Source organism: Scyliorhinus torazame, chromosome 12, assembly GCF_047496885.1.
Source record: "Scyliorhinus torazame isolate Kashiwa2021f chromosome 12, sScyTor2.1, whole genome shotgun sequence".
NCBI lineage: Eukaryota > Metazoa > Chordata > Chondrichthyes > Carcharhiniformes > Scyliorhinidae > Scyliorhinus > Scyliorhinus torazame.
This window is the reverse complement of record NC_092718.1, coordinates 153,016,575-153,040,628: the sequence shown is the minus strand read 5'-3', so window position 1 is coordinate 153,040,628 and position 24,054 is coordinate 153,016,575. Positions and strand designations below refer to the sequence as shown.

The 24,054-nt window shown below is 53.1% G+C and overlaps 1 protein-coding gene across 8 annotated transcripts in view; it reads right to left on the bottom strand.

Annotated features, from left to right (window-relative positions):
- The window catches only part of srrm3 (serine/arginine repetitive matrix 3), a 524,769-nt gene that overhangs the window by 261,082 nt on the left and 239,633 nt on the right, over positions 1–24,054 (bottom strand). For 2 of the 8 annotated variants that reach the window (XM_072469204.1, XM_072469205.1), the window contains exon 1: positions 15,551–16,236. The exons of the other annotated variants lie outside the window; for them this stretch is intronic. In XM_072469204.1, coding sequence (XP_072325305.1) covers positions 15,551–15,741 — 191 coding nt within the window. In that variant the 5' untranslated portion in view covers positions 15,742–16,236. Of the gene's footprint in view, positions 1–15,550; positions 16,237–24,054 lie in introns of those variants that run through there. 8 annotated transcript variants of the gene reach the window in all.

Below are 24,054 nucleotides of genomic sequence, written 5' to 3'. Positions count from 1 at the left end.
AGGGATAGACTGCTGGAGTACAGCGGTGTGAGGGATAGACTGCTGGAGCACAGCGGTGTGAGGGATAGGCTGCTGGAGCATAGCGGTGTGAGGGATAGGCTGCTGGAGCACAGCGGTGTGAGGGATAGACTGCTGGAGTACAGCGATGTGAGGGATAGGCTGCTGGAGCACAGCGGTGTGAGGGATAGACTGCTGGAGTACAGCGGTGTGGGGGATAGACTGCTGGAGTACAGCGGTGTGGGGGATAGACTGCTGGAGCACAGCGGTGTGAGGGATAGACTGCTGGAGCACAGCGGTGTGGGGGTTAGACTGCTGGAGCACAGTGGTGTGGGGGATAGACTGCTGGAGTACAGCGGTGTGGGGGATAGACTGCTGGAGCACAGTGGTGTGAGGGACAGACTGCTGGAGTACAGCGGTGTGAGGGATAGACTGCTGGAGCACAGCGGTGTGAGGGATAGACTGCTGGAGTACAGCGGTGTGAGGGATAGACTGCTGGAGTACAGCGGTGTGAGGGATAGACTGCTGGAGCACAGCGGTGTGAGGGATAGACTGCTGGAGGACAGCGGTGTGGGGGATAGACTGCTGGAGCACAGCGGTGTGAGGGACAGACTGCTGGAGCACAGCGGTGTGTGGGATAGACTGCTGAGCACAGCGGTGTGAGGGATAGACTGCTGGAGCACAGCGGTGTGAGGGATAGACTGCTGAGCACAGCGGTGTGAGGGATAGACTGCTGGAGCACAGCGGTGTGAGGGATAGACTGCTGGAGCACAGCGGTGTGGGGGATAGACTGCTGGAGCACAGCGGTGTGTGGGATAGACTGCTGAGCACAGCGGTGTGAGGGATAGACTGCTGGAGCACAGCGGTGTGAGGGATAGACTGCTGGAGCACAGCGGTGTGGGGGATAGACTGCTGGAGCACCGCGGTGTGAGGGATAGACTCCTGGAGCACAGCGGTGTGAGGGATAGACTGCTGGAGCACAGCGGTGTGAGGGATAGACTGCTGGAGTACAGCTTTGTGAGGGATAGCCTGCTGGAGCCCAGCGGTGTGGGGGATAGACTGCTGGAGTACAGCGGTGTGAGCGATAGACTGGAGCACAGCGGTGTGAGGGATAGACTGCTGGAGCACAGCGGTGTGGGGGATAGACTGCTGGAGCACAGCGGTGTGAGGGATAGACTGCTGGAGCACAGCGGTGTGGGGGATAGACTGCTGGAGCACAGTGGTGTGGGGGATAGACTGCTGGAGTACAGCGGTGTGGGGGATAGACTGCTGGAGCACAGTGGTGTGAGGGACAGACTGCTGGAGTACAGCGGTGTGAGGGATAGACTGCTGGAGCACAGCGGTGTGAGGGATAGACTGCTGGAGTACAGCGGTGTGGGGGATAGACTGCTGGAGCACAGCGGTGTGAGGGATAGACTGCTGGAGCACCGCGGTGTGAGGGATAGACTGCTGAGCACAGCGGTGTGAGGGATAGACTGCTGGAGCACCGCGGTGTGAGGGATAGACTGCTGAGCACAGCGGTGTGTGGGATAGACTGCTGGAGCACCGCGGTGTGAGGGATAGGCTGCTGGAGCACCGCGGTGTGAGGGATAGACTGCTGGAGCACAGCGGTGTGAGGGATAGACTGCTGGAGCACAGCGGTGTGGGGGATAGACTGCTGGAGCACCGCGGTGTGAGGGATAGACTGCTGGAGCACAGCGGAGTGAGGGATAGAAAGCTGGAGCACCGCGGTGTGAGGGATAGACTGCTGGAGCACCGCGGTGTGAGGGATAGACTGCTGGAGCACAGCGGAGTGAGGGATAGAAAGCTGGAGCACCGCGGTGTGAGGGATAGCCTGCTGGAGCACAGCGGTGTAGGGGATAGACTGCTGGAGTACAGCGGTGTGAGCGATAGACTGCTGGAGTACAGCGGTGTGAGGGATAGACTGCTGGAGTACAGCTTTGTGAGGGATAGCCTGCTGGAGCCCAGCGGTGTGGGGGATAGACTGCTGGAGTACAGCGGTGTGAGGGATAGACTCCTGGAGCACAGCGGTGTGAGGGATAGACTGCTGGAGCACAGCGGTGTGAGGGATAGACTGCTGGAGTACAGCTTTGTGAGGGATAGCCTGCTGGAGCCCAGCGGTGTGGGGGATAGACTGCTGGAGTACAGCGGTGTGAGCGATAGACTGGAGCACAGCGGTGTGAGGGATAGACTGCTGGAGCACAGTGGTGTGAGGGACAGACTGCTGGAGTACAGCGGTGTGGGGGATAGACTGCTGGAGCACAGCGGTGTGAGGGATAGACTGCTGGAGTGCAGCGGTGTGGGGGATAGACTGCTGGAGCACAGCGGTGTGAGGGATAGACTGCTGGAGTACAGCGATGTGAGGGATAGGCTGCTGGAGCACAGCGGTGTGAGGGATAGACTGCTGGAGCACAGCGGTGTGAGGGATAGACTGCTGGAGTACAGCGGTGTGGGGGATAGACTGCTGGAGTACAGCGGTGTGGGGGATAGACTGCTGGAGCACAGTGGTGTGAGGGACAGACTGCTGGAGTACAGCGGTGTGAGGGATAGACTGCTGGAGCACAGCGGTGTGAGGGATAGACTGCTGGAGTACAGCGGTGTGAGGGATAGACTGCTGGAGTACAGCGGTGTGAGGGATAGGCTGCTGGAGCACAGCGGTGTGAGGGATAGACTGCTGGAGTACAGCGGTGTGAGGGATAGACTGCTGGAGCACAGCGGTGTGAGGGATAGGCTGCTGGAGCATAGCGGTGTGAGGGATAGGCTGCTGGAGCACAGCGGTGTGAGGGATAGACTGCTGGAGTACAGCGATGTGAGGGATAGGCTGCTGGAGCACAGCGGTGTGAGGGATAGACTGCTGGAGTACAGCGGTGTGGGGGATAGACTGCTGGAGTACAGCGGTGTGGGGGATAGACTGCTGGAGCACAGCGGTGTGAGGGATAGACTGCTGGAGCACAGCGGTGTGGGGGTTAGACTGCTGGAGCACAGTGGTGTGGGGGATAGACTGCTGGAGTACAGCGGTGTGGGGGATAGACTGCTGGAGCACAGTGGTGTGAGGGACAGACTGCTGGAGTACAGCGGTGTGAGGGATAGACTGCTGGAGCACAGCGGTGTGAGGGATAGACTGCTGGAGTACAGCGGTGTGAGGGATAGACTGCTGGAGTACAGCGGTGTGAGGGATAGACTGCTGGAGCACAGCGGTGTGAGGGATAGACTGCTGGAGTACAGCGGTGTGGGGGATAGACTGCTGGAGCACAGCGGTGTGAGGGACAGACTGCTGGAGCACAGCGGTGTGTGGGATAGACTGCTGAGCACAGCGGTGTGAGGGATAGACTGCTGGAGCACAGCGGTGTGAGGGATAGACTGCTGAGCACAGCGGTGTGAGGGATAGACTGCTGGAGCACAGCGGTGTGAGGGATAGACTGCTGGAGCACAGCGGTGTGGGGGATAGACTGCTGGAGCACAGCGGTGTGTGGGATAGACTGCTGAGCACAGCGGTGTGAGGGATAGACTGCTGGAGCACAGCGGTGTGAGGGATAGACTGCTGGAGCACAGCGGTGTGGGGGATAGACTGCTGGAGCACCGCGGTGTGAGGGATAGACTGCTGGAGCACAGCGGAGTGAGGGATAGAAAGCTGGAGCACCGCGGTGTGAGGGATAGACTGCTGGAGCACCGCGGTGTGAGGGATAGACTGCTGGAGCACAGCGGAGTGAGGGATAGAAAGCTGGAGCACCGCGGTGTGAGGGATAGACTGCTGGAGCACAGCGGTGTGAGGGATAGACTGCTGGAGCACAGCGGTGTGAGGGATAGACTGCTGGAGCACAGCAGTGTGAGGGAAAGGCTGCTGGAGTACAGCGGTGTGAGGGACAGACTGCTGGAGCACAGCGGTGTGAGGGACAGACTGCTGGAGCACAGCGGTGTGAGGGATAGACTGCTGGAGTACAGCGGAGTGAGGGATAGACTGCTGGAGCACAGCGGTGTGAGGGATAGACTGCTGGAGTACAGCGGTGTGAGGGATAGGCTGCTGGAGCACAGCGGTGTGAGGGATAGACTGCTGGAGCACAGCGGTGTGAGGGAAAGGCTGCTGGAGTACAGCGGTGTGAGGGATAGACTGCTGGAGCACAGCGGTGTGAGGGAAAGGCTGCTGGAGTACAGCAGTGTGGGGGATAGACTGCTGGAGTACAGCGGTGTGAGGGATAGACTGCTGGAGCACAGCGGTGTGAGGGATAGATTGCTGGAGTACAGCGGTGTGAGGGATAGACTGCTGGAGCACAGCGGTGTGAGGGAAAGGCTGCTGGAGTACAGCAGTGTGGGGGATAGACTGCTGGAGTACAGCGGTGTGAGGGATAGACTGCTGGAGCACAGCAGTGTGAGGGATAGACTGCTGGAGCACAGCGGTGTGAGGGATAGATTGCTGGAGTACAGCGGTGTGAGGGATAGACTGCTGGAGCACAGCGGTGTGAGGGATAGGCTGCTGGAGCATAGCGGTGTGAGGGATAGACTGCTGGAGCACAGCGGTGTGAGGGATAGACTGCTGGAGCACAGCGGTGTGAGGGATAGACTGCTGAGCACAGCGGTGTGAGGGATAGACTGCTGGAGCACAGCGGTGTGAGGGATAGGCTGCTGGAGTACAGCGGTGTGAGGGATAGGCTGCTGGAGCATAGCGGTGTGAGGGATAGACTGCTGGAGCACAGCGGTGTGAGGGATAGACTGCTGGAGCACAGCGGTGTGAGGGATAGACTGCTGAGCACAGCGGTGTGAGGGATAGACTGCTGGAGCACAGCGGTGTGAGGGATAGGCTGCTGGAGCATAGCGGTGTGAGGGATAGACTGCTGGAGCACAGCGGTGTGAGGGATAGATGTCTGGAGTAGAGCGGTGTGAGAGATAGACTGCTGGAGCACAGCGGTGTGAAGGATAGGCTGCTGGAGCACAGCGGTGTGAGGGACAGACTGCTGGAGCACAGCGGTGTGAGGGATAGGCTGCTGGAGTACAGCGGTGTGAGGGATAGACTGCTGGAGCACAGCGGTGTGAGGGATAGACTGCTGGAGCACAGCGGTGTGGGGGATAGACTGCTGGAGCACAGCGGTGTGGGGGATAGACTGCTGGAGCACAGCGGTGTGAGGGATAGACTGCTGGAGCACAGCGGTGTGAGGGATAGACTGCTGGAGCACAGCGGTGTGGGGGATAGACTGCTGGAGTACAGCGGTGTGAGGGATAGGCTGCTGGAGCACAGCGGTGTGAGGGATAGACTGCTGGAGTACAGCGGTGTGAGGGATAGACTGCTGGAGCACAGCGGTGTGAGGGATAGGCTGCTGGAGCATAGCGGTGTGAGGGATAGGCTGCTGGAGCACAGCGGTGTGAGGGATAGACTGCTGGAGTACAGCGATGTGAGGGATAGGCTGCTGGAGCACAGCGGTGTGAGGGATAGACTGCTGGAGTACAGCGGTGTGGGGGATAGACTGCTGGAGTACAGCGGTGTGGGGGATAGACTGCTGGAGCACAGCGGAGTGAGGGATAGACTGCTGGAGCACAGCGGTGTGGGGGTTAGACTGCTGGAGCACAGTGGTGTGGGGGATAGACTGCTGGAGTACAGCGGTGTGGGGGATAGACTGCTGGAGCACAGTGGTGTGAGGGACAGACTGCTGGAGTACAGCGGTGTGAGGGATAGACTGCTGGAGCACAGCGGTGTGAGGGATAGACTGCTGGAGTACAGCGGTGTGAGGGATAGACTGCTGGAGTACAGCGGTGTGAGGGATAGACTGCTGGAGCACAGCGGTGTGAGGGATAGACTGCTGGAGTACAGCGGTGTGGGGGATAGACTGCTGGAGCACAGCGGTGTGAGGGACAGACTGCTGGAGCACAGCGGTGTGTGGGATAGACTGCTGAGCACAGCGGTGTGAGGGATAGACTGCTGGAGCACAGCGGTGTGAGGGATAGACTGCTGAGCACAGCGGTGTGAGGGATAGACTGCTGGAGCACAGCGGTGTGAGGGATAGACTGCTGGAGCACAGCGGTGTGGGGGATAGACTGCTGGAGCACAGCGGTGTGTGGGATAGACTGCTGAGCACAGCGGTGTGAGGGATAGACTGCTGGAGCACAGCGGTGTGAGGGATAGACTGCTGGAGCACAGCGGTGTGGGGGATAGACTGCTGGAGCACCGCGGTGTGAGGGATAGACTGCTGGAGCACAGCGGAGTGAGGGATAGAAAGCTGGAGCACCGCGGTGTGAGGGATAGACTGCTGGAGCACCGCGGTGTGAGGGATAGACTGCTGGAGCACAGCGGAGTGAGGGATAGAAAGCTGGAGCATCGCGGTGTGAGGGATAGACTGCTGGAGCACAGCGGTGTGAGGGATAGACTGCTGGAGCACAGCGGTGTGAGGGATAGACTGCTGGAGCACAGCAGTGTGAGGGAAAGGCTGCTGGAGTACAGCGGTGTGAGGGACAGACTGCTGGAGCACAGCGGTGTGAGGGACAGACTGCTGGAGCACAGCGGTGTGAGGGATAGACTGCTGGAGTACAGCGGAGTGAGGGATAGACTGCTGGAGCACAGCGGTGTGAGGGATAGACTGCTGGAGTACAGCGGTGTGAGGGATAGGCTGCTGGAGCACAGCGGTGTGAGGGATAGACTGCTGGAGCACAGCGGTGTGAGGGATAGACTGCTGGAGTACAGTGGTGTGAGGGATAGATTGCTGGAGTACAGCGGTGTGAGGGAAAGGCTGCTGGAGTACAGCGGTGTGAGGGATAGACTGCTGGAGCACAGCGGTGTGAGGGAAAGGCTGCTGGAGTACAGCAGTGTGGGGGATAGACTGCTGGAGTACAGCGGTGTGAGGGATAGACTGCTGGAGCACAGCGGTGTGAGGGATAGATTGCTGGAGTACAGCGGTGTGAGGGATAGACTGCTGGAGCACAGCGGTGTGAGGGAAAGGCTGCTGGAGTACAGCAGTGTGGGGGATAGACTGCTGGAGTACAGCGGTGTGAGGGATAGACTGCTGGAGCACAGCAGTGTGAGGGATAGACTGCTGGAGCACAGCGGTGTGAGGGATAGATTGCTGGAGTACAGCGGTGTGAGGGATAGACTGCTGGAGCACAGCGGTGTGAGGGATAGGCTGCTGGAGCATAGCGGTGTGAGGGATAGACTGCTGGAGCACAGCGGTGTGAGGGATAGACTGCTGGAGCACAGCGGTGTGAGGGATAGACTGCTGAGCACAGCGGTGTGAGGGATAGACTGCTGGAGCACAGCGGTGTGAGGGATAGGCTGCTGGAGTACAGCGGTGTGAGGGATAGGCTGCTGGAGCATAGCGGTGTGAGGGATAGACTGCTGGAGCACAGCGGTGTGAGGGATAGACTGCTGGAGCACAGCGGTGTGAGGGATAGACTGCTGAGCACAGCGGTGTGAGGGATAGACTGCTGGAGCACAGCGGTGTGAGGGATAGGCTGCTGGAGCATAGCGGTGTGAGGGATAGACTGCTGGAGCACAGCGGTGTGAGGGATAGATGTCTGGAGTAGAGCGGTGTGAGAGATAGACTGCTGGAGCACAGCGGTGTGAAGGATAGGCTGCTGGAGCACAGCGGTGTGAGGGACAGACTGCTGGAGCACAGCGGTGTGAGGGATAGGCTGCTGGAGTACAGCGGTGTGAGGGATAGACTGCTGGAGCACAGCGGTGTGAGGGATAGACTGCTGGAGCACAGCGGTGTGGGGGATAGACTGCTGGAGCACAGCGGTGTGGGGGATAGACTGCTGGAGCACAGCGGTGTGAGGGATAGACTGCTGGAGCACAGCGGTGTGAGGGATAGACTGCTGGAGCACAGCGGTGTGGGGGATAGACTGCTGGAGTACCGCGGTGTGAGGGATAGACTGCTGGAGCACAGCGGTGTGAGGGATAGACTGCTGGAGCACAGCGGTGTGAGGGATAGACTGCTGGAGTACAGCGGTGTGAGGGATAGACTGCTGGAGCACAGCGGTGTGAGGGATAGACTGCTGGAGTACAGCGGTGTGAGGGATAGACTGCTGGAGTACAGCGGTGTGAGGGATAGACTGCTGGAGCACAGCGGTGTGAGGGATAGACTGCTGGAGTACAGCGGTGTGGGGGATAGACTGCTGGAGCACAGCGGTGTGAGGGACAGACTGCTGGAGCACAGCGGTGTGTGGGATAGACTGCTGAGCACAGCGGTGTGAGGGATAGACTGCTGGAGCACAGCGGTGTGAGGGATAGACTGCTGAGCACAGCGGTGTGAGGGATAGACTGCTGGAGCACAGCGGTGTGAGGGATAGACTGCTGGAGCACAGCGGTGTGGGGGATAGACTGCTGGAGCACAGCGGTGTGTGGGATAGACTGCTGAGCACAGCGGTGTGAGGGATAGACTGCTGGAGCACAGCGGTGTGAGGGATAGACTGCTGGAGCACAGCGGTGTGGGGGATAGACTGCTGGAGCACCGCGGTGTGAGGGATAGACTGCTGGAGCACAGCGGAGTGAGGGATAGAAAGCTGGAGCACCGCGGTGTGAGGGATAGACTGCTGGAGCACCGCGGTGTGAGGGATAGACTGCTGGAGCACAGCGGAGTGAGGGATAGAAAGCTGGAGCACCGCGGTGTGAGGGATAGACTGCTGGAGCACAGCGGTGTGAGGGATAGACTGCTGGAGCACAGCGGTGTGAGGGATAGACTGCTGGAGCACAGCAGTGTGAGGGAAAGGCTGCTGGAGTACAGCGGTGTGAGGGACAGACTGCTGGAGCACAGCGGTGTGAGGGACAGACTGCTGGAGCACAGCGGTGTGAGGGATAGACTGCTGGAGTACAGCGGAGTGAGGGATAGACTGCTGGAGCACAGCGGTGTGAGGGATAGACTGCTGGAGTACAGCGGTGTGAGGGATAGGCTGCTGGAGCACAGCGGTGTGAGGGATAGACTGCTGGAGCACAGCGGTGTGAGGGATAGACTGCTGGAGTACAGTGGTGTGAGGGATAGATTGCTGGAGTACAGCGGTGTGAGGGAAAGGCTGCTGGAGTACAGCGGTGTGAGGGATAGACTGCTGGAGCACAGCGGTGTGAGGGAAAGGCTGCTGGAGTACAGCAGTGTGGGGGATAGACTGCTGGAGTACAGCGGTGTGAGGGATAGACTGCTGGAGTACAGCGGTGTGAGGGACAGACTGCTGGAGCACAGCGGTGTGAGGGATAGACTGCTGGAGCACAGCGGTGTGAGGGATAGACTGCTGGAGCACAGCGGTGTGAGGGATAGATTGCTGGAGTACAGCGGTGTGAGGGATAGACTGCTGGAGCACAGCGGTGTGAGGGATAGACTGCTGGAGCACAGCAGTGTGGGGGATAGACTGCTGGAGCACAGCGGTGTGAGGGATAGACTGCTGGAGCACAGCAGTGTGAGGGATAGACTGCTGGAGCACAGCGGTGTGAGGGATAGATTGCTGGAGTACAGCGGTGTGAGGGATAGACTGCTGGAGCACAGCGGTGTGAGGGATAGGCTGCTGGAGCATAGCGGTGTGAGGGATAGACTGCTGGAGCACAGCGGTGTGAGGGATAGACTGCTGGAGCACAGCGGTGTGAGGGATAGACTGCTGAGCACAGCGGTGTGAGGGATAGACTGCTGGAGCACAGCGGTGTGAGGGATAGGCTGCTGGAGTACAGCGGTGTGAGGGATAGGCTGCTGGAGCATAGCGGTGTGAGGGATAGACTGCTGGAGCACAGCGGTGTGAGGGATAGACTGCTGGAGCACAGCGGTGTGAGGGATAGACTGCTGAGCACAGCGGTGTGAGGGATAGACTGCTGGAGCACAGTGGTGTGAGGGATAGGCTGCTGGAGCATAGCGGTGTGAGGGATAGACTGCTGGAGCACAGCGGTGTGAGGGATAGATGTCTGGAGTAGAGCGGTGTGAGAGATAGACTGCTGGAGCACAGCGGTGTGAAGGATAGGCTGCTGGAGCACAGCGGTGTGAGGGACAGACTGCTGGAGCACAGCGGTGTGAGGGATAGGCTGCTGGAGTACAGCGGTGTGAGGGATAGACTGCTGGAGCACAGCGGTGTGAGGGATAGACTGCTGGAGCACAGCGGTGTGGGGGATAGACTGCTGGAGCACAGCGGTGTGGGGGATAGACTGCTGGAGCACAGCGGTGTGAGGGATAGACTGCTGGAGCACAGCGGTGTGAGGGATAGACTGCTGGAGCACAGCGGTGTGGGGGATAGACTGCTGGAGTACCGCGGTGTGAGGGATAGACTGCTGGAGCACAGCGGTGTGAGGGATAGACTGCTGGAGCACAGCGGTGTGAGGGATAGACTGCTGGAGCACAGCGGTGTGGGGGATAGACTGCTGGAGCACAGCGGTGTGGGGGATAGACTGCAGGAGCACAGCGGTGTGAGGGATAGACTGCTGGAGCACAGCGGTGTGAGGGATAGGCTGCTGGAGCATAGCGGTGTGAGGGATAGGCTGCTGGAGCACAGCGGTGTGAGGGATAGACTGCTGGAGTACAGCGGTGTGGGGGATAGACTGCTGGAGCACCGCGGTGTGAGGGATAGACTGCTGGAGTACAGCGGTGTGAGGGATAGACTGCTGGAGTACAGCGGTGTGAGGGATAGACTGCTGAGCACAGCGGTGTGAGGGATAGACTGCTGGAGTACAGCGGTGTGAGGGACAGACTGCTGGAGCACAGCGGTGTGAGGGATAGGCTGCTGGAGCACAGCGGTGTGAGGGATAGACTGCTGGAGTACAGCGGTGTGGGGGATAGACTGCTGGAGCACCGCGGTGTGAGGGATAGACTGCTGGAGTACAGCGGTGTGAGGGATAGACTGCTGGAGTACAGCGGTGTGAGGGATAGACTGCTGAGCACAGCGGTGTGAGTGATAGACTGCTGGAGCACAGCGGTGTGAGGGATAGGCTGCTGGAGCACAGCGGTGTGAGGGATAGACTGCTGGAGTACAGCGGTGTGAGGGACAGACTGCTGGAGCACAGCGGTGTGAGGGATAGGCTGCTGGAGCACAGCGGTGTGAGGGATAGACTGCTGGAGTACAGCGGTGTGGGGGATAGACTGCTGGAGCACCGCGGTGTGAGGGATAGACTGCTGGAGTACAGCGGTGTGAGGGATAGACTGCTGGAGTACAGCGGTGTGAGGGATAGACTGCTGAGCACAGCGGTGTGAGTGATTGACTGCTGGAGCACAGCGGTGTGAGGGATAGACTGCTGGAGTACAGCGGTGTGGGGGATAGACTGCTGGAGCACAGCGGTGTGAGGGATAGACTGCTGGAGCACAGCGGTGTGAGGGATAGACTGCTGGAGTACAGCGGTGTGGGGGATAGACTGCTGGATTACCGCGGTGTGAGGGATAGGCTGCTGGAGTACAGCGGTGTGAGGGATAGACTGCTGGAGCACAGCGGTGTGAGGGATAGACTGCTGGATTACCGCGGTGTGAGGGATAGGCTGCTGGAGCACAGCGGTGTGAGGGATAGACTGCTGGAGTACCGCGGTGTGAGGGATAGGCTGCTGGAGCACAGCGGTGTGAGGGATACACTGCTGGAGCACTGCAGTGTGAGGGATAGGCTGCTGGAGCACAGCGGTGTGAGGGCTAGACTGCTGGAGAAATGTTAAGTCACGAGCTGCTGCTTCTGGTGCCACAAGAATAGACCTTACTTGACGATGCTACCAGGAATCAAGTATGTGTAGCTATGCCAATGGACTAATTGATCGATATATGCTCCTGCACATAGTCTGGCAACAAAATACAATATTGAAACATAGAAATTAAGTAAAAGAAAGGCCATTGAACCCACCAAAGTTTTTATGTTCAATATTCTAGCTTGTCTGTTACAGCATCCTGCCTCTAATAGCCTGCCCTAATGCTTTTAATTCCATTATTCTGCCTGCCAGGTGCTTCAAAACATTTATCACTTGGACTGTGTTCCTTTAGCAATTTTTCCCCTTTCGGTTCGAATGCTTCCTGTGATTTTATGAGCAGCCTGTTCCAAACATTTATTTTGCTACTGTGTTTCCCTTGCAACTTTTACTCATTCCTGCTATTTCATGGATGTTGTATTCCATATGCAATTAATGCCCTCATCTTTCCATCCTGTAAAATTCTCTCTTGAGGCGTCAGTTGAGTTGTTTTCTGCCTATTGTCGTGGCTTTGCCTCCAGTTAAAAAACTGCATGGCAAGTGGACAAGAATGGACAGAGTAATGTGACACTAACACGAATAGAACGTTTAGCAGTAATATCTGTCCTTTTTGCAATCATGGTCTGTGAGGCTGGAGTTGAACTCATCAAAATAATCATTTCCGAAGAATATTTTTGATTGTTTTCAGTCATAATCTGAAGTTTGAAAATACTCTAGTGTGGACTAACTTGGAGCAATGTTGAGACAAAGGCCTGTAGTTAGGAAATGACAGAGAGCCTCTCCATTGTTGTGAAGTAGCCTGTCTCTGGAGGTCCCACTCCCAAACGTGGCGCATACCATTTTCAAGGGGCAGGAAGAGGCCCGGGTCCGGATTCACACCTGCTCATTTCGTGGAGGCAGCTCCCCATAGAAATCAGCAGCTGCCCCCATTCACGTGTTATTTTGGTATCAGAGGTGTCTGAAACCCAACCCGCGCAGATTAGACCTGGTAGGAACAGGTTTGATCCTTGTGAATTCATTTGGAAAGCCAGGTTACTCTTTGGAGACGTAAGATACCCCTTTGGATATGGCCTCGGGATACTTTCAGTGGAAGTCAGGTTCCATTGGGATTCTAAAATTAGGCATGAATGCGCATATAAAGTGAGCGGGACTCTCCCTGCCCCACGCCGGGCAGGAGAATCCCCGCAACCGCGCCCCGCAGCCCCGAAGCCGTGGAGTGGAGAATCGCCGCAATCAGCACCGGTGCATTTGGCGCGGTGCCGGTCGCAGGCTGCTCTACGCGGCCAGGCCGCCGATTCTCCGGCCCGGATGGGCCCAGCGGCCGCTCTAAAGTGGCAGAGTCCTGCCGGCGCCGTCCACACCTGGTCGCAACTGGCGGGAACTCTGCGTGCAGGGTCGGGGGGTGGCCTGTGGGGGGGGGGGAAAGGGGGGCTACGACCCCGATGGTGCCTCCAATGGGGCCTGGCCCGCGATCGGGGTCCACCGATCGGCGGGCCGGCCTCTCGCTCCCCGGGCCTATTTTCTTACGCGCCGGCCCCTGAACTCCCGCGCCATGTTGCGTTGGGGCCTGCACATTGAGGGAGGCCACCGCGCATGCGCCATTTGGCGTGGCGCACAGTTCGTGCCGGAATGGGAGGCTGGAGCAACATGAACCACTCCAGCACCGTACTGGCCCCCTAAAGGGGCCAGAATCGGTACTCCCAGCGGCCCGTTGACGCCATCGTAAAACAACGGCGTGGACACTCTTCCGCCAAATGGGAGAATCCCGCCCTGTGTATCAATTCATTGGAACTGTCAAAAGTGTCAAGGGTGCTGTCAAACTGTCAAAGCATTTAAAACACCTGCCCTTTAACTCATTGTCAAAACTATCTGAAGTGATGAAAAAAAATTGCTTGCTATTTCATTCCGCCTTAGGGTTCCCATTAATGGATTAGTTCTGCATGACTGATCACACGGCCATGAATTATCACAGTAGGGTATCTTCCATTTCACAGTGATTGACAGTTCTAAGTAATTATAGATTGTTTGAAATGGGTTAATGAATTCCAATTCTGCTCAGATACCAACTACCTGGGGGCTTTCAATCACCTCAGAAATCCCCATCAAATGCGGCTGGGGTCTCCTTGGCAAGGCCAGTAGATCCTGGGAGCCAGTTAGATTTGACATTGGCAGAGTAAGTAACTCTGCAAGCCTGGGTTTCACCTATTGTGGATAGGATCCAGATCGCGACGTCTCGTAAGATCTCGTTAGATTAGATCTCACGAGGCGAAACAACTGTCGGGAAACCCGGAAGAGGCCTCCCGTAGGATCTATCGGCCACATCCCGTTCTGGTTCTGGTGGGACGCTGTTGGTAAATCGTGCCCAGTATCTTTCATTCCCAAGGTCCTTCACAAACAATGCCATATTTCTGAAGAGCAATCACTATCATTCTGTACGGAAAAATGATAACTATAAAGATCCTAAAACAGTAATGAGGCAAATGCCCTTTAAGATTGTTTGTTAAACTGTTCGAAATATTGGACACGTCACTGGGAAGAACTCCCTTGTGCAAATGCAGTCCTGATCCACAATCAGGATCTGACCTGACACTGGATTGAAAGAGAGATTCTGGGCAAGTGAAAGTTTCACTTTACACCGCTTAGAGCCAGCTTTTACCTTACTATTCAATTTACGCCACTTGAGCTTAGCACTGGTACACATCTAAACCACTTCACACTGTTGCTGAAGTTGTAATGCATTGTAAAAGGGAAAAGTTGAGATAAGTGAGATCAAATCCTTACAGTCACTCTTTTCATTCAGAGTTTTTAAGCCTCCTTTCCCCCATTTTGTAACTTGCAATACTGTGTGAGAAATTATGGTGTTGTTACAAGCCTGGTTCTCTTCATCCTTGACTAAGGGTTGTACTTAATCACTGGCATGGTAAAATCACTAGCCTGTACATGCTTGGCAAGATTCATTACAATTTCCACACAGTGAACGTCTCACAGAATTTGCACTTACATTCGTATTCCTCTGTTGAAACCTGAGCGAAACACTCATGATTTGTAAAATCATTGTTAAGCAAGATGAAGACTTTATCAACATGATAATCACTATGCAATAGCTTCACAGACATACCAAGTATTTCAAACCACTGACAGGTATGAGGGAAAAGCACTGTGAAACAGCTGTCACATTCAGAGACACTGCAAACATAAAAATATGTAATTCACCCTTACTGCCCTCTTCAGAGAAATAATACTGGCTCTATTGGGTCTTGATTCACTTCCAGTTTAGTGAACAGATGTCAACTTGGCATTAATATAGAAGTATCGCGGAACACATTGTTCAGATTTTCTCAAGGCACAGCTCTCGTTCAAAGTTCATGTAAAGTTTCTTCGGCTCCTAGACCCCAACCTGACTTTCTTCCCTTTTACTCTCTGTGCCTAATGACTGAAATGGGGCAGTGGGCCTGTCCCAAGGCCTCCAATCCTGCTGGTTCTTGAGACCGAGTTCAGGGTGAACCCACTCTCTAGTCTTCTATTTGTAAGAACACGTACCTCACTTTCTCTCAGATGACCTTCATCAGACTTGGGAAATGCTGGATGAGGGACACTTTCTGGGAATTTCAAAAGACTAAATTAAATTCATTGTTTCAGTTTAAATTGAACAGTGTGTTTCCCAAAATGGCACAGCTGATTCTCGAAAAGAATGGCCTAAACGGTGCAGCAGTAAAATGGGCTAATAGTGAAGCACACTGTGATGGGAAAAGCATCCATTTTATCTCCAACAAAAATATCCACAAATTACAAAATGCTAACTTCTCCACTGACATTAGTCAGCATCAAATACAGATATTCTTATTTTTAAAAATAGGTAGAATTCTCAGGTAAGGGAATTAGGGAGGGGGGGGGGGTAAGAATATGTAGCTAGCGTCACCGAGTGATTTAAAATGTATAGACACTAACCTGTTTTCAGGTGCTCTGACAGGCTTTCTGGAATCAGTGTTCTCCATGGTTATACTCTGAGGCCGTGGACTGGCAACTGTTTGTAACGTCCCTTTCCAAAACTGTTCAAATAGCTGCTTTTCGCCACATTCTACTCTTGTCACGTCTGAGCACATTGTGTTCAATTTATGTGCCGGTGGCACAGGAGGCATATACACACAGGCACTCTCTCTCTCTCACACACACACACACGTACACACACACAGATAAAAATGGATGCCCGAGGACTCCCTTTCAGTTGAATGAAGAGAGTGAAGTAGATCCACAGCACTATGCTCTCACAGTCTGGTTGTCATGGTGTATGACATGCTGTTAGTCGTGCAGCACAGAATACGCACAGTGCCTGGATATGTAGGGATTTTACTCCACACACATTATCATTATACTAGCTCAAAGGCTTCCATAGGAACCATCGGCCTGAATCCCCAGGGTTCGTCATGGGAGGGATTTTCTCTGATGACTTGGTGGAGAAATTTCTAGAAGCCTTCCCTCTCCCTTCTTTCCCCGTTTAAAGCATTCAAGCCAATCTCTATCTTTCAAAAAGGAACCAGTTATTCACAGCTCTTGGAAATCCAGCCTCACGTATGAAGAGAAGATTAAATATTTCTAGTCTCCTGTAAGAAAGCAACCTTTTACCGAAGGCTGCAAGGTAGGCATCACTAAGACTGGTCCGTTAGAAAACCAGGACCCTGGATTACCTGTTATTTAGGATTCACAGTCAGCTGAGCCTATAGCACTATATCTGACAACATCAATCAATGCATCAATAATATGTCACGGTGATAATACAGTATATTAATGGGAAATGTTTAAAAAGGCTCCAGACACAGATACAATTAGCACTTTTATAGAACCACATTTCTCATTGATAAACACATTTCAGATAAACTGTGTGTCAGTACACAAACATCTGGCTCAATCTCTGTCAGTGCAATGAGCTTGCAACATCAGCATTCACTTGAGTTACAGCCACATTAGACTGCATAAAAATGTAAAGATTTATTTTTCTGGAGAACAAAATGAATTCAAATGATGCTCTCTTCAGTAAGCCACACATTTTCCCCTCAAACTATACCACGTTTCAGATTATCTGAGATCAATCTGGTATGGACTAGATGGGTCTACTAGGTTAAATTAAATTAATTTTTAAGTTTGATAGTTGAACAACTGGCCAGTAGCGTTTCCCCAAATGGCACAACTGATTCAGGTGAAGTGGACTGATAGTGGAGCACACTGTGATGGGAAAAGCATCCATTCTTGTGACATAAATGGCTCTACATTAAACCTACATTGATGGAGCCCTGCATTATTGTCCTATTATGTTAGTTCCTGATAGCGTTAACACTCGCCATCATTAACTGTAAAATGTGATTGATTTGATGGTAAATTTAAGATTGCACTTTTTGTGGGAGACTCAGCCCATGAATATATGCTTCCAATGGCTACATAGTTTAAGTGGAAGGTTGGGTTTAAACTCCAAAATATACGTTTGGTGTAAAAATCCACATTTACAGGCACAAACAGTAATGGGATGATGTCCTGCCAATAGAACAAGTTCCCAAAAGAAATGAGGCAAGGGTTCACCGAGGGCAAAATCCATAAACCAATTTCGACTGTTTCACCAGAGCCATGGGGCCCTTGTGACTTTTCTTTGTTAGCTTTTGGAAAAAGATATTGTGGACATGGTTCTGAAGGGATGCAGTGTCTGCCACTTCACTCCAGTGAGAAAAGCCCTAGCTCCCTCAACCATGCTGTGGGCAGCAAGGTAGCACAGTGGTTAGCACAATTGCTTCACAGCTCCAGGGTCCTAGGTTCGATTCCCGGCTTGGGTCACTGTCTGTGCGGAGTCTGCACGTTCTCCCCGTGTGTGCGTGGGTTTCCTCCGGGTGCTCCGGTTTCCTCCCACAGTCCAAAGATGTGCAGGTTAGGTGGATTGGCCATGCTAAATTGCCCTTAGTGTCCAAAATTGCCCTTAGTGTTGGGTGGGGTTACTGGGTTATGGGGGGGGGCCTGGGTAGGGTGCTCTTTCCAAGAGCCGGTGCAGACTCGATGGGCTGAATGGTCTGCTTCTGCACTGTAAATTCTATGATTCTATGTTGTATGGAACTCAACAGGGTTCAACCTGTTGGGGATGGCAGATTCCTTTTGCCGAAGTAAAGGGTGAGCCAGTTGGGCTTTTAACAACAATCACCATTTTTTTGCTGCCAATTCACAAATAACCAGATTTATTTAATCCAATTTCACAACCTGCCATGGGAGGATTTAAACTCATGACTTCCTCATTGCTTGTCGAAGATTTTTTTTTGAAATCTTCTTATTGGCATTTTCAAAATTTATAAACAGTTATGTACATCGTTGGCCATGTTTATTTACTGTATTATACAGAAAGGTTTGTCTTGTCCTTCCCTTAATTTCCCTTATTTACATTCTGCCGCCCTCTGGCTCGGCAAGTGGTCCCCCCTACCCCCAGCCCACTCCTCCCTGCCCCCCCCCCCTCCTGTAGGCTGTCATGCCAATCTTATGGCTGCCCTCCATTCCCTGTTACTAATACTGGAATCTCTGTTGGAGCATTCCTCAGTTCTGTTACTGGGCAGGGTTACACACATTTTGTATACTTACTAAAGTTCTTGCAAAGGAAGAGAATAGCTCAAGTAAACATTGGTCCCTTAGAGCAGTGATCTTCAAAGTCGGGGGCGTGACCCACGGGTGGGTCGTGGGCATGTGTCGGGAGGGTTGGTGTGCCATCCGTCGCAGCACTCTCGATTGCGCAAATTCACGCGCAACAGAGTTTTGCTCATGCGCATCGATGAGCGGGCACGCATGCGCAGTGCGGCCGCATTTTTTTAATGTGGTTAAAAAGGTCATCCTTTAATTGTCCACCATAATTTACGGCTTGATGTGAGAGGACTGTAGAGTTTAGATCTGTGGGTTTAGAACATAGAACAGTACAGCACAGTACAGGCCCTTCGGCCCACGATGTTGTGCCGACCATTTATCCCAGTCTAAGATCAACCTAACCTACACCCCTTCAATTTACTGCTGTCCATGTGCCTGTCCAAGAGTCGCTTAAATGTCCCTAATGACTCTGACTCCACCACCTCCGCTGGCAGTGCATTCCAAGCACCCACCACTCTCTGTGTAAAGAACCTACCTCTGACATCTCCCCTATGCCTTCCTCCAATCACCTTAAAATTATGTCCCCTCATGACAGCCATTTCCGTCCTGAGGAAAAGTCTCTGGCTATCCACTCTATCCATGCCTCTCATCACCTTGTACACCTCTATCAAGCCACCTCTCTTCCTCCTTCGCTCCAGTGAGAAAAGCCCTAGCTCCCTCAACCTTTCTTCATAAGACATGCCCCTCCAGTCTCGGCAAAATCCTAGTAAATCTCCTCTGCACCCTCTCCAAAGCATCCACATCCGTCCTACAATGGTTTTAGCACACTGGGCTAAATCGCTGGCTTTTAAAGCAGACCAAGGCAGGCCAGCAGCACGGTTCAATTCCCGTACCAGCCTCCCCGAACAGGTGCCGGAATGTGGCGACTAGGGGCTTTTCACGTAACTTCATTGAAGCCTACTTGTGACAATAAGCGATTTTCAATTTTCATTTCATTTCATTTTCATAATGAGGCGACCAGAACGGGACACAATATTCCAAGTGTGGTCGAACTAGGGTTTTATAAAGCTGCATCAAAACCTCGCGGCTCTTAAACTCAATCCCCCTGTTAATGAAAGCCAACCCACCATACACCTTCTTAACAACCCTATCAATATGGGTGGCAACTTTGAGGGATCTATGTACGTGGACCCTGTCATAATATACACCAGTATATCATGGTGCAGACACACACTGATGGACACACAGTGGGACCAATCAACATACACAACACTGCAGCCAATCACCAGTGAGAGCACACGCACTATAAAGACAGGGTACATCAGAGTTCCTGCTCATTCGAGTAGCAGCTAGCTAGGAGCACAGAGCTCACAACCTGCAACACAGACATTCACCATGTGCTGAGTGTATCAGCTGGTTAGGACAAGGCAAAGGTCTTTAGTTAAAGCTGATATCATATTTACCCACAGTTCAAGTATGTTTAAATAGTTAACCTTTTAATAAAAATAGTGTTGCACTATTTCAAGTGTTGGTGACCTGTATGTGATCCAGAACACCCAACACATCAGACCCAAGATCCCTCTGTTCCTCCACACTTCCAAGAATCCTGCCTTTGTTGTGGAATCACTTAGCTCTGTCTATTACTTGCTGCCTATGCTATTTGGCACACAAGTAGCCCTGTGTTGTAGCTTCACCAGGTTGACACCTCATTTTTCAGTATGCCTAATGTTGCTCCTGGCATGCTCTCCTGCATTCTTCATTGAACCAGGATTAATCCCCTGGCTTGGTCTAATGGAAGAGTGGGGAACATGATGGGCCATGAAGTTGCAGATTGTGGTTCAATAAAGTTTTGTTGCTGCTGATGGCCCACAGCCCCTCATGGGTACCCAGTCTAGAGTTGCTGGATCTGTTCGAAGTCTATCACATTTAGCACGCCGATAGTGCCAAACAACACGATGGAGGGTATCCTCAATGTGAAGACAGGATGTTGTCTCCACAAGAACTGTGCGGTGGTCACTTCTATCGATGCTGTCATAGACAGATACATCTGCAGCAGGCAGATTGGTGAGGATGAGGTCAAGTATGTTTTTCCCTCTTGTCTCAGTCTAGCAGCTATGTCCTTTGTGGGGAGAATCTGCAAACTCCACACGGAAAGTGACCCGCGGCCGGGATCGAACCTGGGTCCTCGGCCCCAAGAGGCAGCAGTGCTAACCACTGAGCCACCGTGCCGTCCTGAGTCAAGGACATTGCTGTGGGTGTGGAGTCACATGTAGGCCAGACCAGGTAAGGATGGCAGATTTCCTTCCCTAAAGGGCATTAGTTTACCAGATGAGTTTTTATGACAATTGACAATGGTTTCATGATCATTATTAATTCCAAATATTTAATTGGGACATTTTCAGTTTGGCAGGTTGTGACTAGTGGAGTGCCACAAAGATCAGTGCAGGCGCCGCAGCTATTCAAGATCTATATTAATGGCATAGACAAAGAGACCCAGAATAATGTATCTAAGTTTGCTGATGATACAAAACTAGGTGGGAATGTAAGCTGTGAGGAGGACACAAAGAGGCTGCAAAGAGATATAGACGGGTTAAACAATGGACAAAAAGGTGGTAGACAGAGCACATTGTGAGGAAGGTTATGCACTTGGTTGTAAGGTTAGAAAAGCTGATTAATCTTTTTAAAAGGTGTGAAACTTGTAATTGTTGATGTTCAGAGAGATGTATTCATACAAAGAACACAAAGTTATCATGCAGGTTCTGCAAGTAATTAGGAAATAAATAGCATGTTGACCTTTATTGCAAGGGGATTGGAACACGCGGGGCGCGATCAAATGGCTACGCAGCACCCAAAAAGCAGCTCGCTGCACGATAAAAGCCGGGTGACCACACTTCCGGGTTCTACCCGGCTCGCAACGCCTCACAACGTCCAACGCGATCTCGCAAAACATTGCAATGTAAATCCTGTCCATTGTGGGTGGATCACTTTTTAGCAAATCAGCATATGAGAGTGAGACAGCTAGTCTCACTTTAATGTGCAGATTCCTGAGGTGCCCAAGACTTTGGGATCTATCCCCTTCGCCTTGGAGACCTCGGGTGAGCGCCATTCAACATTGGTCCCCACAAACAGAGACCAGATGAAACGGTAGTCATGGGGGTCTCCCAGGGGATCCAGGTAGCACTTTCAGCTGGCAGGGGCGCTGTAAGGTTGGCACTGCCAAGAGCCAAGCTGGCACTTTTTTTGTGCTGCCGATCGGGCCGGGGGTGCCCTGTGCATGTTTTGGGTGGGGCCTGGGAGGGTCGGAAGTTGCATCGGAAGGCCTCAGAGATCGAATGCCATGTAAAAATGGCGTTTTGATCTCTCACTATACGGAGGTGTTCCGAGCTCCTCAAATTAGAAAATCGGGCTATGTGCGGCCTCAGCCGCATGTTACCCACTGAGACCCCTTATTTAATGTGAGTGCCGTTGAATAGCTATGTGTCCCTTGGTGCTGTGAGCACTGGGAAACACACGGTTAAACACGCTCTCTGTGGGACTTTGTTCCCTTTTAGTTGAATCGTGCCCAAGATGAATGAATGCCACAATAGTATGGGGCATTAGTGAGATCACACCTGGAATACGGTGTGCAATTTCAGGAAGGATATACTTGCATTGGAGGCGGTCTAGTGAAGAGTCACTAAACGGGTCCCTGGGATGAGGGGTTTGTCCTCTGATGAGAGGTTGAGTAAATTGGGTCTAAAATCTTTGGAGTTCATGAGAATGAGAAGTGATCTCATTAAAACACAAAGATTATGGAGGGACATGACAGGGAGGATATTGAAATAGTGGGGGCGATTCTCCAAAATGGAGACAATGTGTTCGCACTGTCGTGAACACCGTCGCATTTCACGACGACGCAAAACGGGCACGGGGACGACCGATATTCTGTCCCCCACAGGAGGCCAGCACGGCGCTGGAGCGGTTCACGCCGCTCCAGCCTCCCTTCTCGGCGCCCATCCCGCGCATGCGCAGTTGGGCCGCACCAACCTGCGCATGCGCGGGGGACTTCTTCAGCGCGCCGGCACCTACGCAAAATGGCATAGGGGTTTAGGGGCCGGCCGCACAACAAAGTAGGCCCTGGGGGGTAGAGGCCGGCCCGCCGATCGGTGGGCCCCGATCATGGGCCAGACCCCATCGGAGGCCCCCCCCCCCCCCCCCGGTGAAGGAGCGTTTTTCACCGCCCCACAGGCCGCCCCCCGACCCTTCGCACAGAGTTCCCGCCGGCAGCGACCAGGGGTGAACGCCGCCAGCGGGACTCTGCTTTTTCCGCTCGGCCCATCCGGGCCGGAGAATCGGCGGCCCCGCCGATTCCAGTGGTCCGTGGCCGGCGCCGCGTCAAACTCGCCGGCGAAAATGGCGCCAATTCTCCGCACCTCGGAGAATCGCGTGCCGGCGTTGGGGCGTCGTGGCGCGGTTATGGCGATTCTCCAGCCCGGCGCGGGGCTCGGAAGATCACGCCCGTTGTTTCTACTGGCTGAGGAATGTAGAACAAGAGGGCACAGTTCCAGGTTGAGGCACCAATCATTTAGGACTGAGATGAGGAGAGATTTCTTCACTCAAAGGGTTGTGAATTTTTGGAATTCTCTACCCTAGAGGGTTGCGGATGCTCCATTGTTCAATATATTTAAGGATGAAACAGGCAGACTTTTGGTCTCTTGAGGAATAAAGAGATATTGTGAGTCAGTGGAAAAGTGGAGTTGGAGCTGAGATCAGTCACGACTGCATTGAATGGTGGAGCAGGCGCGACGAGTCATAAGGTCTTCACCTGCTTCTCTATTTTAAGTTCTTATGCGCCTGATGCACGATCAATTGCACAAAGACTAAAGTTGGGTACAACTATGGCGTTATTGCAGTCAGATGCGTGGCCTCCTGCTGCAACTGGCGAAATGCCAGGGCACGGGAGGTCATGCATATTTATACAGTTCTCCGTGGGCGGAGCCAGCCGACAGGAGCTACCGGCGAACCTGTAGTGCAGGTCCTACCTTACATCTCTTATTACAGTGGTTCACCATAGAGGCCAGTTTTAGATGTCAAAGGGGGTTACTTTAAATACAGCATTCCTAAGGATCACTTCTGCACATCTTGCTTCTTAGATGTCATTCGATATAATTTGCTCCACATGACGCTTTGGATATGGTCAGCCACAAAAAGTCTCTATATGTTACTCAGAGCGCAACTGTATTTCAGAGGACAAATACACCAGGTAATTAATAATCTGTGAATGATAACTGAGTTAACATAATTTATAGTGCATTTTGTTTCAGTACATCACCAAAGAATGATACATTTGGTTTGACTTTATGACAGTGAATTATCAATTTCTAGGTGCTCTGCTTTCTGGTCAGCTGACTATTTTGATATCTTAGGTTTCATCACCTAGCAGAGGATCTAGGTTAATTTCAAGTGGCCACCAACTTCACAGTATAAAGCAGTGAGGTTCGATTGTAAATCTAGAAACCCGATTTTAATCAAGAGCAAGAATTAAACAGGAAGGTGGCAAGGACTGAAGGATCACTTAGAGTGAGCTGTGGAGAAGAGTTTTCAGGAGGTTCTTGATTTCAGTTGGTCTGTGCCAAGCTGGCTAATTTTTGTTGAGTCGGGGAGGATGGCTACAATTGTCTTCAAGACCCGAGGTTGACAGAGGAAACAACATCGTGACTACTTGAAAATATATATACAGCATGGTAGCACAGTGGGTCGCATTTTGGCTTCACAGCTTCAGGGTCCCATGTTCGATTCCCGGCTTGGGTCACTGTCTGTGTGGAGTCTGCACATTCTCCCTGTGTCTGCGTGGGTTTCCTCCGGGTGCT